This window comes from Dermacentor silvarum, chromosome 3 (assembly GCF_013339745.2).
Source record: "Dermacentor silvarum isolate Dsil-2018 chromosome 3, BIME_Dsil_1.4, whole genome shotgun sequence".
In the NCBI taxonomy this organism is placed as follows: Eukaryota; Metazoa; Arthropoda; class Arachnida; order Ixodida; family Ixodidae; genus Dermacentor; species Dermacentor silvarum.
The window spans coordinates 198273836-198289066 of NC_051156.1; the positions used below are offsets into that span (position 1 = coordinate 198273836).

Genomic DNA, 15231 nt, shown 5'->3' on the forward strand with positions numbered 1-15231 from the left:
CCTCGTAGTCGTCCGGTGACACTTTGCACTCAGGGAGGCCAACTAGGAATACATCGGTTTATGTAGGACAAAGTAGCATACATCGACGAGCGGCGGCTGATTATCGGCTGGCTCCTTCCCTCTTCATCTCTACACACTTTTTTAAGGATCATCAACAATACACGCTGTACCCGCCCCCATTTTCTAGTCCGGTTTTTGGAACACGCAGACCAACATCACTTAAACGAACACCTCTTGCGTGAAGTTCACACGCCTCAGTGCAGTTGCCCCGGTGCAATGGCAAGCCCCGCGAACACATAAATCACCCCTCGAGCCACTAACCCTGGACATGCCGCAGAATCACACTTGAGCATGACATTGCCGTCAGGTTTCCCGTTACATACGTATGCTAGACGACGTAAACTGTCTCCCACACCGCAAAGGGAATGCCGCCACCCCCGGCAGTGCCTGTGTTTATGTTAGCCCCCAAGAATGCTCCTATATGCCACTGAGTGATATGCGCGCGGTGAGGTGGCTGCTTCGCTTCTTGTTATGTACGCTTCTCCGTTAAATGACCGTATTTGGACACCGCAGTGGAAGTGCACTATCCCTAGCGGTCCCGGTCACTGTTTTAAGAACCCAAACGACGTCAGCTGTGAAAGAATAAACAACCTGCGTTAGTGTCATGCATGTGGCCCCCGGGCTCCAACTTGGGCCAACTTAACTGCATCTAAATAAACTATTTTCATGAAACAATTGTCTTTTTATTTGCAATTCTATGGTTAGCTTTATATATTAAAAAATGCTACCACCACCTTGACTACATGCTGCGAGTGCGTGTGGCTTGCTTGCATTTGGGGATGCAAAGCTATAATGCTTTTTTGCTTGGGCACGCAACCACACACATACTAAAAGATAGGGACTCCTGAATGCTTCGATAGCACAATCTAAAGCTCTCATTTATGTACTGCATAATCTTATTTGTGATATGTACTATCACAATGGCATAACAGCAAAGCACATGGCTTTCGATACATGCTCCACATGCACAGATATGGTGCTTGCGGCTTTGGCACCACAGCGCTTGAAAAAGGCATCCTTCACAGGACACATTCGGGGAGTTATGCCCCCACCTACTCGATATACATGGGTCTAGCCCACAACGAGACCAACAAGGTGACAATAGCAGGGTGGGCCATCATGCTAGCTAGGAGGACTTCGGTCTGAGGATGACTTGACGTGAATGGGTACAGGATTTGTAGCGACCTGGTCATGGATGGTGGTTCTGCAAGCCAGTATGTGGTGCTACACCCAGTGTGAGTAAGGCACTCTTGGGCAAGGTGCTCAGCGGATCTGTTTGGCAGGACACAAGTATTGCAGCGGTGGCGAAATGGTCGAGCGTCTTCCTCGTATGCAGGGAGGTACTTGGTTAGAATCCCAGTGCCACTGGGAACCTATCAGATTTTTATTGGGTAGAGATGTCCTCCGGCTTGGTGCTCAGTTGTTTGTAGGAGTTTTCATGTCGAAAGGGGCGCTATAGAGATTTGAAAGGTGCCCCTTGTCTCACCACAACGATGGTGACCCAGACGAGCATTTGCCACTGCTGTGGGAGGCTGAGTAGCGCTGCCGCCTGGTACCCACCGGTAAAATAGGTATAACTGTGCTTCCGGTCGGGTGCTCAGCCATTACGGGATACTTGGAAAGGGGTGTTTCTTTCCAATCCAAGGGCATCCCCACCTAACAGCTGCATTAGGATGCCACACAGGAAACTGCTGCCGTGGAAGCAGCCCAGACCCATTTTCTTTAATCCTTGGAGGGCCCCTTGCAAGATGAGAACTCGTAGAAGGTGCCGAGCACTGGGCCAGGGGACACCTATACCCATTAGAACTGGCGAGTTTCTGGCAGTGAACAGCGGATGATAAGAGTGGTATAGAATCGAACGGAAGGAATAATCTATATTATCCTGGCCCAGGGGCGGGTATTCTGTAAGAGTCCACCTAGTGGACTGTCCACTTCGGCTGTCGCCTTAGCGCCAGCTTCACGAGCACGAAGGTGCCAGCCAGTCTCCTTCGCGCTCGTGAAGCTGGAGCCAATGGCGACAGCTGAAGTGGACAGTCCAGGTGAACTCCTACAGAATACCCCCCTAGATCTCAGTTATTGTGCAGATATCAGCAACACGGATTCTTTATTAGAGACAGATTTGACTGTCAGGTTTTCCACTAGTGTCGTTGCTGACACAAATGAAATGTGTCGTATATATCCTGAAACACTTATGATTGGAATGGTGTGGCAATTTTGAATAACGTGTGCAAACTGTTTCAGGAAAATGTGTGGGAAGGTAGACGGTTGAGTGTTCTTGCTAGGTGCCAGTATGTTGTTTGTAGCGGGTTCACATTCAAGGTTTTTCACAATGTCATGCACCAGGCACAATTTAAAATATATATGCTACGTCCATGCTAATTCCAAGTCAACTCGCGTTGCACCACAGATAACGAATATAAAGCAATGAACAAGATGGCCATGCCATTTAAGGTGTCAAAACATTGCTTAAATAAAAATGCGCTGAGATTTTCCAGCGTTGTTTTGTTTTCCACAGACCCAACACTACAAGATCTTGCATCTAAAATATGTTGGACATAATTGTGCGATAAACTAGGGCACTATATACAACTTGTTTTAAAAAATAATGAAGAAATTATGAGAAGTTGTTCACTTCCCATTTAAGATCAAAGTAGAGACAAGCAAGCATGCGTTTCTACTTGATCTTAAAAAGCAAGCATGCGTCTTCATGTTGCCTTCACTCAATGCTATGCACATCTCATGGATTATACTGACAGACTGAGCCACAATTCTATAGCACGGCCTTTTCGCGTTCATGTGTGGTCAGGGCCGGTATTTTGTAGCGATGCCTTCCCAGTAATAATGCCTTTTCGCGCTTTGTCAGTGGTCAGAGCGACGGTCCACTCGCATTATCAACGGGCTCAGCCGGCCGTGAGCAGTGGATGATAAGACTATTATAGAATAAGTCATAAGGCATTGCTACAAAATCGCGGCCCTGAGCAACACGCTGTCACTCTGACCACTCACGAATGCAAAAAGCCATTAGTACTGGAAAAGGAATCGTTACAAAATCTTATCCCTGAACTGTAAATACTGCCACATGCCCGAGATTCTACAGCACATTTCTGCGACATCTGTTACTAGTTGCGAGAGCAGCAGATGGTGCCCTCTGTGCTCGCAAGCAACAAAGGCAAAGATTATCAGAAGCTGAAATTCTGGGTGCTTACCGTGACAGCATTGCAGCAAGAAATAGCTACGAGTGCTGTTCTAGACTATTTGCAGAACACAGGACTATACTTGAGGTTTAGAGAGACCACTGCGTTATGTGATTATTGTGCACATGTGATCCTTTTTTTCCTCAACACCTTTAAAGACTTTTTTTCCCCTTTGCACCTTCCCCTTAGCAGAGTATCAGGCAAGAATATACTAGTTCAGGCTCACCTCTGCTTTTCATTCCTACGAAATAAATTTTCCCTCTCACTTGTCAGCTATGAGAACATGGTTATTTGGTACAAATATCTGCGCCCCTGTAGCAGCTGCTGTTCATGATCAATTTGGGTGCAAGATTATTTACTGTCGTCTTGTAACATATTACATTTAATGTAAACTGTTGCTGCATACATTTCTGGCTCGTAAGCCGCTGTGAAGCGGGCAGGTGTAGTAGAATATGAAAACTAATCAGCCAGTAATCTTTCTTTTCAAGTGCTCGTAAGATCGCATTTTAAGTAATTCAGATTTTACAAAGGACATATCTGCAGCTTTTTTTTTTTTTTTTAATGTAATCAATGACCAAGGTAAACAGTAAATCATTCAATGCAGCGTGCATACATCAGCGCATTGTTTACGCGTCATTAAAGACACGAACTTGCGCTCACATCAAGAGATGCGCTAGCACTGACAAATTTGAAAAACATGTTAGCTCGCGACGATTGGGTGTTGCAGAAGATAACAATGCGAGGGCCATGAAGTCACGATCGCAGTCTCTACTTCAATCGCATGCCGAAAAAAAAAAAAAAAAAGGTATGGGTCGCATGCACGCGAATTGGCAGCGTAAATAAGCGATGGTTTTTCCAACTCACCATTGCGTCGGCATTTTCAGTGTCGAAGCAGCTTACGTATCTTGAAAGTGAAATGGCAGGGCTCACGTCGCGCTACAGCTGAAGGAGCAAGGCCTAAAATTAGAGAAAAAAAAAAAATGAAAGTGCATCGCCGCTTTATGTCACAAGTTGCAGTTTCGGCAGACGTACCTTGAGGTCGCAGTCCTTTGGGTTGGCGGTAATGCCGTCGACGACGTTCTCACCGCGAATTCTTGTATGCGGCCGCTCCCGCGGAGGCTATGGCTTGTGTTGAGCCAGCGGATGCTTCTAGGCACACAGGGACTGGGGACATGGCAGGCATGGCCGAGGAATCATTCCCTAGCTACTTTCACGCCTACCTAGGGGCAGGGAGTACCTCGCTGACCCCACGTGATATCCGGTTTCGACCCAAACCGGGTACAGCCGCGCTGCGGCGATACGCTTCTGAGTTGGCTGCTGCCGCGCAATGACGAACTGTCTACGTCATGGCCGCCATTTTAAGCGCCAGCTTATTTTTCGTCAAAAAATAGTGACAGCGAGTGGCCACCAGGGCGCGATACGCGCGTCTTTAGCTACAAACATGGCAGCTGTGTGCGGAGAAGAAACTGAAAGCGATCGAGAGAAAAACAGTTTCTTACGTAATCGTTAACAATATTCCAAAATTATACCGCTCTGCAGACCTTCGTAACTTTTTCTCCGAGTTCATTGAGACATCAGGATTTGACTGCTTCCACTTCCGTCACCGTCCCGAAGTTCAGCAAAAGAAGGCAACGGAAACGTCCCAGTCCGATCGACTTCGTAAGGATGACGACAGCTCTGTCCCAGCGCGTAAAACAACGACGTGCTGCGTTGTGCGTGTTCTGGCTGATCGCGTGGACGAGCTGCTTCGAATGTACGACAAGAAGCACTGGATAGGACGTGACGGACAATCGTTGCCGACGCGATGCTTCATAAGGAAAGTTCGTGTCCGAAACTGCGAAGCATCGCAAACTCCTTCGTACTTTACACGGGGGGAACAAAAGGCACTCAGAACCGATGAAGGTGCTGTGTTGACTGAAGCAGACTTGAAAACGCTCATAGAGCTTCGTCCGCCTCCCGCGATGCCCAACGGAAACGTGGGTACGCCTACGAAAGTATTCCTGAAGCTTATCCAAGCCTGCAAGTTCCCGCCGTACCTGATCAAGAAACTCGGACTCGTGTTTCCCCGATCGAAGTCGCGTCGCCTGTATGGAAGCGTGCCTCTTGACTACGGGGACACTGCACGGGGCTCATGGCGCAGGGAAAACAATGTGAAAGGTGGTGCCGAAACCTCTGAAACGCCTCTTGTGCGGTCAGCGACTGGCGCCGTTATATCCAGCGCCGCGCCCAAAAGCCGATTGAAGAACCATGGAGACGCTTCGTCGAACGCAGAGGAGGAGCAGAACTTCGACGATGTGCAGAACAAGGAAGAGAGCGTAGGTGTCGCTGTAGTTGGCGTGAATTATTTGTTTGAAGTGTTCAGTAGGTGGCCCCCTCTGGCCAGTCGTTTCCTGATATCATGGTCGCTGAACACGTTTTATGCTGTCGGACGTGGTTTTGCACTGGTACGAACACTGTATATCGCCTACATGTTGTGATGGTGTTATTAACTGTAACAATATTATTTTTCAGCAGGTCTAAGAAAAAGATCACAGTAGCACATTTGCATAGACGTGCAGTCGCTGCTTCCCAGTCAGACCTATCTGCGCTGTCAGATCGGCTATTTAATCATGTAGTGTTAGTGTGTTCCCTACGACCGTACCATGCTAACTGCCGAGGCAAGAACACCCTGCTCGATTCGTAAGTTTACTAATGATCTTCGTGAATACTGAAATTATTTCCTGTTGAAAAAATGGTGAGGCATGGTGTATTTACAAGCCAGAAATATTCCTGCAGCAACAACTGGCTTATCAAGGGTCGCATCTGCTGCACACCCTCTTCTATTTTTTTTTTTTTTTTTAATAACCAATCTGTACAACCTCTCTTTTATGGGGCTTGCCCTCTAGTGTCACGTGTAAGCGTGTTCTTTTTATTTTCAATTGATGTCAACTCGTTTCCTCATTACGGTAAAAACAGTACGGTATGTGGGGGTACTAAATTGAAAGTGTCGGGAGTTTCCCCTGACATACACACGTCAATGGGGGTAAGCGAACCTGCACTATTTCTCATAAGTGTATGTGCTTTCTACTTACCGTGGTTTTTCTTTTTTTTGTTCAAAACTTTTCTTGCACTAGCTAGCTGTTCCATTATAGAAAAGATAGTGTTTAAATTTCATGGTTCCTGATACAGTGGCTTTTGTTCAGGCCAGAAATTGATTAGCATATCTGTCAGATTGCTTTAGTGTATGTAGAACAAAGGGGAAATACTTAAGTACTCGTGTTAAAGAACCTTCAAGTGAGCACAACGTGAATTGATTAAGCAGTGGATACAAATTGTGTGTTGCATGTGATATGCCATTGCATCTTGCTGCAAGGTGTTACAGTGATTCCTGTCATTAGTAGTGCTTCACTTTCGGCATTTTTTCCAGGTAATTACCTAGTAGGCACATATTTTGTACCGTTAATGTGACAGAGCGTGTTCTTAATTACGTTTTTCCTGACTGTTCAGGATGATGAAGAGTGCGAGGAGTGGGACCGGCACGAAGCTCTGCACAACGACGTTACATCCCAAGAACGGACACGGGAGCGACTGTTTGAAGAGGAACTCGAGGTCCAGTGGGAGAAGGGTGGTTCAGGACTGGTCTTCTATACCGATGCACAGTTCTGGGATGAAGTGGAGGGCGACTTTGACGCCAAGACATCAGATGACTGGGATGTTGATATGAGTATCTACTACAACCCTGGTAGGTGTGCTCTGGGGTAGTTTTGCAGAAACTGTCTGTGTCTTCGGAATCACTTTTTGCCTTACGTGGCTTCTGTGTTTTCATTCTAGACAATAGCGCTTGAACATGAATTACGTATTACGTTCAGCTCTCTGACTTCAAGGACAATGCAAGAATGGTGCTCAGATTTAGATGTGCCAATGGCTTGTGCTGATGTCGTTGTGGCTTGGCTGCCTTGCTGGCAAACCACCACCATTGGGATGTGCTGTGCAGTAATTCGATCCACCTATCTCCAGCTTATTTCCAGCAGTGAATGGTTCACAATATGGTGTCCAGGACATCATGTGCAAGCCCTACGTGCTTACAGAGAGGTCAAGAAGTTTGATTTTGTTGCTTTTTACCTGCTTGCAGAGCGGCCTTAGCAGGAAAACTTGCATCATTTATCCTCATGCTTTAGCCAGGGACACACACTCATGTGAATGGGATATTTATTGGTGCTAATTGTTGTAATGTCATAGAACCTTGTCATAGTTCCATTGCACCATTATCCTGTCATGATAACTTTTGGATGAAGGAGTCTTTCATTTAACTTTTGACCTGGATGAGTTATCATCATAACCATTATTAATTATTATTATTTCATACAATTAGCACAGTTCATGGTTGTATAATGCCACACTGGATCAGCAGTGGAATTAGCGGTCTAAGTGCAATAGTGAATTTTTTCCACGTTTACGCTTATACACAAAGCTGTACTGCAGTTTAGAACTTTAGCCTTGTCTCATCTGTGTGTGTTACTGTCACATAAAGCTATAGTGATTACAGGTCCGATTTTGTGGCCAGGATCTGCAAGAATGCTGGAATATTTTGCTTCTTATATGTGATGAAAGTTTTTATTTGAATCCGTATTATTGCAGAGTCCTCTGCTGTGGTATTTTTCATGGCCTCTGTGTTTTAAGTGCAACCTTTAAGCACAGAGGCCATCAAGACCCCATCAATCATTCACACAAAGTTTGAGTGCAAGCAAACAGGCCGTAAAGCTGAGATAATTGTTTAAAATGTTGAGATAAATCCGTGTCTGACAGTGCGTACAAGTTGTCCTGAACCAGTACTTACTTGCCTGCAGAATCTGGTGACAAAGATGCACGAGACTATGTATCCATGCTGCACTTCAAGAGGCTGAGGGAGACCTCCGAGGAGATGGATGACGAGAACAGGCTGGCTTCTTTTGAAAAACACACAAAGGCAAGTACACTACATTTCTGTGCTATGGCCACACTGCCGGATGGAGGCCTGTCCCGGTGATTTTCAATTTCCCCTGTCTTGCATCAGCTGGCGTCATCCTAGGCCTGCAAATTTCCTAATTTCATCAGTACACCTGATTCTTTGCAGCCCTAGATGTCGTGTCCCTTTCCTTGGCACCTATTCTGTTACATTATAGACATTGTTACATTATAGAGCATAACTGCTTGATGCATTGCATGGCATGCCTGGCTCCATTCCTTCCTCTTAATCTCAACTAAAATGTTGGCTATTTCCATTTGCTCTTTAATCCACACCATTGTCTTCCTGTCCTTAATATTACACCTATATTATTTCATTCTATCGCTCAATGTGCAGTCCTTAGGTTCTTTGTTACCTACAAAGTTTATGCCCCTTAGGCTAGTACTGCAATGCATTGATCATAGTGTTTGTCTATTCAAGGATAACGATAATCTGCCAGTAATGATTTGGGAACGCCTGCCATGTGTACGCCTGCCCATTATCATTCGGCTGGAAATTTCCTTCCCACAATTCAGGTGCCCTGTGACTAATTGGCCTAGATATAAACATGCTCTTGCACAGTGTTTGGGTGCTGACGTTATACCGATCACGAATTCTCATTGTTTTGCCAAGCTGTCAAACATTACCATAGATCTCTGTAAGTGGAAGTGTATTTCTTTTAACCATTGGCATAACCACAAAGCTGGGCATTGTGTTAAATAATGAAAGTTAATGTACATATCCATCATGTGCATTATACAACTTAACTACAAGGAACTTGAAGGGCACATTAACTACACCACCAGCACACATTCTTTAAAGGGCCCCTGAACCACCCCTCGGCTTGGTGAAATAACATAGTCTGCGAGTAGCATACGCTGTTGTGAACATCTCAGCCAAGTTCTGCTGTCGTATGCGGTCCGTGGAGCTCGCAAGCGGAGCGCGAAGTCACCTTTCTCTCAAATGCTCTCGTTTCAAAAACCCCATGACCCTTGCTCTTTTCTGTGTGCTTTATTTTGTAATAAAGCACACTCCAATACGTGGCTGCTATTGGTCACGGCGGTTGGCTACACCGCGGCCGCCGCGAGGTGCCGCCACGACTCCACTGGCTAAGCGCACTGCGGCTCGCTGAGGACAACCGCATTTGGCTTACATTTAGCGCTTCGTCGGCACCAAAATTGGAAGTTCAAAATGAAATTTGAACTGTGCGCCACGGTGACGTCTCCGAGGCGGAGCGTTATGGCCCCGCCCCACTCCGCCGTAGCCTTCGCAGTGCAAGGCATTGAAGGAGGTAGGGGAGCACAACGGAGGCCACTGCTTGATTGCCGATAACTCCGCTTCTGCTGAACGCATTTAAGTACTTTTTGCAGTAAAGTGATTCTGAAATAGCCCATTTTCACTTCAAATGTCTTTCTCCGCTTCGATAAAAAGTGGTTCAGGGCCCCTTTAAAGCCTGTTAGGAGAAAAATTATTAAGGGCCACTGGAAGCAGGATCTCAATGTCACCACTAAAGGCTGAAGCTCCCTTTTGACCTAGTTTTAGGCTGAGCATGAGGTTTCCATAGCAGCAAGCTAATCACAGTGACGAGTTGTAGCAATGAGACCTAAGAAAACGTTGTCAAAGCCAAGCGGGGGAAAGGCTATTGCTGTCAACAGTAGCACCGAGTCTTTGCTTCTGCAGCCCTCTATAATGTTTTATGAATGTACGGCCAGTTGATTCTGCCGCACGAGGAAGGTGAAATTGTCCTTGAAAGCTGTTTTTGTAGACCGCTACACATGCCATAGGCTTCTTTTAGTTACTATAGTCGGCAACGATAAAGCCCAGCGTGTGTGTAACTCTTTCGTCGTTATGTTTTCTCTATGTGGTTAGGGCTTTGGAAGCCGCATCCTGAAGCAGCAAGGCTGGAGCGAAGGGGAAGGTGTTGGTCGTGCCAAGGAAGGCATAGCCGCTCCCATTGATGATCCTGGTCAACACCCCTGGGACAGGTCTGGATTTGGGTAAGCAGAATACATTGTGGACTTTTAGCAGTGCGGGAGTGGACTTTTGGCTGGGTGAAAACTTATAAAAATATCTCAGTTATTGTGTACTAAAGGCTTTTGTAAATCCAGGCACAATTTTGTACGCATAGTTTGGGCTGGAGCTAGTGCTGTATACGGGCTCTGGCCAACCCAAAGCCCCGTGACCTGGCAAAGCATCTTGCTTTGCCTGGGCCTGGTCACATCCAATGCCTGACCTCAGAGCAAGAACTGTAAAGTGAAAATGGCTCACAAGACCACTTGTGTGTTGAGCTTGAACTTGCTGGAATGAATTATCTCTGCTCCGATGCACTTGTGTAAATTACCAGACGGGTTTCTAAGCTGGTCGAAGAACGGCTAAACTGTAGGGAGATGCTCACAAAAGTTCAGAATGTATTGGCACTCCGTTTCATGCTGACACAGTTTCCCAATGCAGTTAGGCCGCACATGTACTATCGTGAGCAATATGAGCGGTAACACAGGAGTGCATGTCAGATAGCCTCGAACCCTGCTATGGGCTATATGCAGGCGGCCACCATCGGAAACAAAGTGGAAACGGGGACGCTGTTCTAATAACTGTTGGTACTCCCACCATGGGGTCTATTTACACAAAGTGCAGAACTTCACATCGCCAGCGCACAGTGATAACTATTAGGTATTCCGGTTACTGGTAACTTTGTGTGCCGAAGCCAAAAGTAGCACTGTTTTAATGCGTGAGCAACTCATCACGTCGATTTATATGAAAAAAATTAGTTTAAAATACGAGCCAAGATCTAAAAGTTCCGTCATACGATTGCACGACGAACCAAAAATAAAAAAGCATGAAAGAAAAAAAATGACTTGCTGTAAGTCACTGCGACACATAACCGTCTTATTAGTTGTTGGCAGCCAGTGAAACGCCGTAAGCTGCCGTTTTCGACAAACGCAGGCACAGTGGGAGTGCCAACAGTTAGCAGATGAGCGCCTCCCTTTCCCCTCTATTTTTGATAGCGCCATCCGCAGTATCGCCATAACTCGGTTTTGAAGCTATTTGCCACGCGTTCGCGTGTTCCCACTCATATTGCTGACGACAGTACTGTGATTGCATCATTCATTCATCGTATATATCTGGCCTGCCTAACCCGGCTTGTAGGCTTGCCTTGTTGGGTGTCAGTATAGGTCAAGCCCACTTCCATAAGCATGAGGCTTTTGCTAGGCCCAGACCCGTAATTCTGGCACATGAGATGTGCTGTGCTGCAACCTATTTTCTGGTGCCCTGTTGCTTGATAGTTTCAGACACTAAACACAGATTGTCAAAAAAATATGTTGTAAATATTTTTTCATGTGATGGTTTGTGGCATAGCTTTATGCACTGTGTAGATGAGATACGCAGTCAAAGTCAAAGGCATAACCGTCGTGTTTCCTTTTACACTTACAGTTACCGAGGCGAGAAGCTGGTACGAAACTTTGCCAAGAGGAAGCGGAAGAAGCGCAGCCGAGGTGAAGCATTCATCTCGACAGTGTACGACCGGCCTCAGGAGACGGATCCACCAGATCCTTTGCTGCGCTCACACGACACCACCTACCTGCATTTTCGCAAGTCATTCGTCAAAGGAAAGGGCACCAGTGAGGACTGAAATATTAACTGTAAATGTTGTTTGTACATTTCATGTATAAAGCATGTTTTATTATGTACTTGTTGTCATTATGTACATCCCTAGGCTCATTGCGATGTCTGAGAAGCAGCAGAACTGTGGTATTCTGCTGTCGAATACTAGGTTGCAGGTTTAACCAAGATGGCTGCGTTCTGATGGGGCCAGAAAGAAAAAAATTAATTGGCAGTTTTGCTGGAAGGCGAAGCACTGAACGCGATAACAAGGTTTAGCATCTCGCTTGCGCTCCTCTCACGGTGTTCTAACAGTATGCGAAGGTGAAATGGTGCGACGCAGCATGCGAGAGAATTGTTGCTGCACAGAAGGAACAATTCTGGCAGGATGAGGAACAACGCTGACTGAATGAGGAACGCCAGCAGGTATCGCAAGACGAAGCGGACGGAAAAAAGTCGCAGTTTCACCTGAAAGGCGAAGCATCAATTGCGATAGCAAACTTGTAGAGAGCTATACGGAGTAATAATATTAGCTTTATCAGCTGTATAAACTTGGACATGCAGCAGCATCGGCAACACGCAGAACTGTTGTCGACGCCATCGGCGTTTTGCCCGCGTTCGCTCAAAATGCGTGCGGCGTTGGTGACTGTTGCCGGAGCCTCTGATATAAATAGGCACTGCGTGCCGCAGCTAAACGTCGCCTCCCTTCCCTCCCCCTCCCTCACGGCCTCTCGCTCGTCGGAAGAAGGCGCGTTTGCTCTACATACATGGTGATTCTGAAGGAGAACAGAGACGCCTACTTCTGCAGCCCTTAAGCGAGCACGGCGCAGAACGCGCGTTTGTTCTCCGCCGTGCGTTCACTCCCCGTGAAAGACGCGCCCCTCGCGCCCTTTCACTCGCACATACAGCGTTCGGCGCGCGGCGACGATTTCTTCTCCAAATGACGTCATACGGAACCTCACGGCGACGGCGACGCCGACGGCAGAAATCTGCTTTTGAGTGTCCGTATAATTGCTATCGCAATAAAATCAATATCAATGCTCAATGAGAAGATTAGATAGGTTTAGCTTGACGTTTGCTGTCCATTGGCTCAAACGAGTGAATGCACCACAGCGTGGTATACACGCAGCTCCTCGGCAGGAGTGCTAATGTGTGTGCAAACAATGCACATTCCAGGAGCGGAAGCCAGAACGCTGCCCTTGTTCTGGCAAAGTCGGCTGAGCAGAGCGTGATGGTGCGAACACTTGGCTTCGTTGTTTTTGCACCCAAACGTACTGTGCATCTCGAGGCACCTTCTAACCTTCCACGCTCAGGCCTCGCATATGGCGTCGATAGCAGGTAAACACGACAGTAATGGCAACAATGACGACAGTGTAAATGCGCCTCAAGTGTCCCCCCGTAATTGCTATCACAGAAAAAAAAAGCCTGTTTATCAAGATTTTAGTACACATTAAAGGGACACTTTATGTATTCAGAGGAAAAGGTTTGGTTGCCAGCAGAGAAACAAAGGCCTTCGTCCTGCAGTGGACATAAATATAGGCTGCTGATGAAGAAAGGGACACTAAAGAAGATTACTAATTTCAGATAGATATGTAAATTACTTTTCTCAGACATTAAAAATCTGTCTTGCCACACGCAGAAACTTGGTAAGTCATAAAAGGTGCAAAAACGAAAGACAAGTGGCAGGGACTTTGAACTTCTCGCATTGGCTGCCCGTGACATCAGTAATTTATGCAGCGTCTGCACCAGAGTAATTTTTTTTAATAACTTTTGTCTATAATAAAAGATTACATTGCACCCTGAAGAAACCAGAGGCTGAACATAGAGTTTCAAGAACTTTCCCTGCTATAATATCTCGCATTATGTGACATAAACGCCAACGTATTGGCATTGTGGCTTGTGCACAAAATTCAACATCGAAAAACATTGGTCTTTATTTTCTCTGCTGGCAACCAAACCTTTTATACTGAACACATAAAAACAGTGCCTTGAAAGACTACTTCGCATTTCTAAACTGACTTAGTGTTGCCCTCTACGTGTCCCATTGAAGAACACTAGGTGATCAAGATTAATCCGGATATATTTACTACAGCATCCTTCATAGCGCCCATCTCCTTTGGCTAAAGTTCTTATAAATGAGTAGTATATACCTCTGAACCAATGTTAGCAAAGCAGTAGAGCTGGTAATTGTATAGTCTTTTTGTTAGCAGCCTTTACACTGCACGTAAGCAAACGATGTGTCAACCTAGTGGTGTTGCTATGATGCAAGTCCAAGCACGCCGCGTCTGAGATTTTTCAGCATGCTGCAGGCAGTGGGCGCTCGGGCTGGCTTGCGTTGCCACGTTTGTAGAATCACAGAGACCAACCGGAGCATGCAGTAGCCCGAGCGTCTACTACGGCGAGATGGCTCGTCGCAGTACCCTGCAGCGGCCAAGCTACGGTATCTACACGGTGCAGCAGCATGGCCTCCGAGATTGTGCGGGTGTGCTGTTGCAGTCATGGAGGTCATACCGAGGAGCTGCGCATCCGGTCATGTGTCACTTCCAGCTAGTGTAATGGCAGTGTTTTTTTTTTTTTAGTTTCAGTATCACAAATGGCTGTTTTTGTGAGCTTTTCCTGGCGCTTCCGCTTGTAATTAAAATGTCAAATTCTGCATGGAGGCTCCTCTATATTTGCATGATCTTAAACAGCTTTTTATGCATTCCAAAATTTTGTTGCAGTTGCCCTTTAAACCCCAGGGAAGTAATAACTCAAGCAGCAGGACATGTGGCAGGCAAGTGCAGTTAAATGGGCACAGATGGAAAATATATTAGTCTGGGTTAGTAAACTATACTTTTAGGATTGCAACTATGGTAGTCTTACTTTGAGTGAAGTATGTTATAAAGAGTGCAAAAATAAAAGGTGGGATTGCTGATGTAGAAAGTAAAGCTTTGAGATTTTTTTATCAGTGGACTAGTGTCAGCAACAGTTGCTAGCACATGTCGGGAAGGGTACAACCCTGCATAAATTTTTTTTAGATATACAGCAAAATTTCAAGCACTTTTCTATCCTCAAGGCTCCATCCCCTGTTGTGACACTTACTTGCACACGTTGGGAGGGATGTCTTGACTATTCTGTGAGCACGTATCGTAGTAACCTTAGTCATCGCCCACCTTGCAAAACTTCAGCTTCACAATACACAAAGAGAGCCCTTGCACCCACAAGCACTCTGCATACCAGGCAATGCCAAACATTAGCTGTGCACGGTGGGGCAGCTCGCAGCAGCCGAAAGTGGCATTTTTAAAACGCGAGATCATTTCTTAATTAAACGCGAGAGCCTACCCCTACTCACTTTGCCAAATCTGAATTTCTGGCCTCTATGCAGCATCATGGCCCCATAGATAGTTCCACAATGCTGGTGATACGGGTGTATTG

At 46.1% G+C, this 15231-nt stretch overlaps 1 protein-coding gene across 1 annotated transcript; it reads left to right on the plus strand.

Moving 5' to 3' along the window:
* Positions 1-4426: 4426 nt before the first annotated feature.
* On the plus strand, positions 4427-11906 carry LOC119445136 (G patch domain-containing protein 3). Its single transcript, XM_049664895.1, has 6 exons — positions 4427-4480; positions 4688-5569; positions 6741-6975; positions 8081-8199; positions 10087-10214; positions 11650-11906. Exons 1-6 carry the CDS (start codon positions 4427-4429, stop codon positions 11846-11848), a joined length of 1617 nt encoding a protein of 538 aa, XP_049520852.1. The 3' UTR covers positions 11849-11906.
* The last annotated feature ends 3325 nt before the right edge of the window (positions 11907-15231 follow it).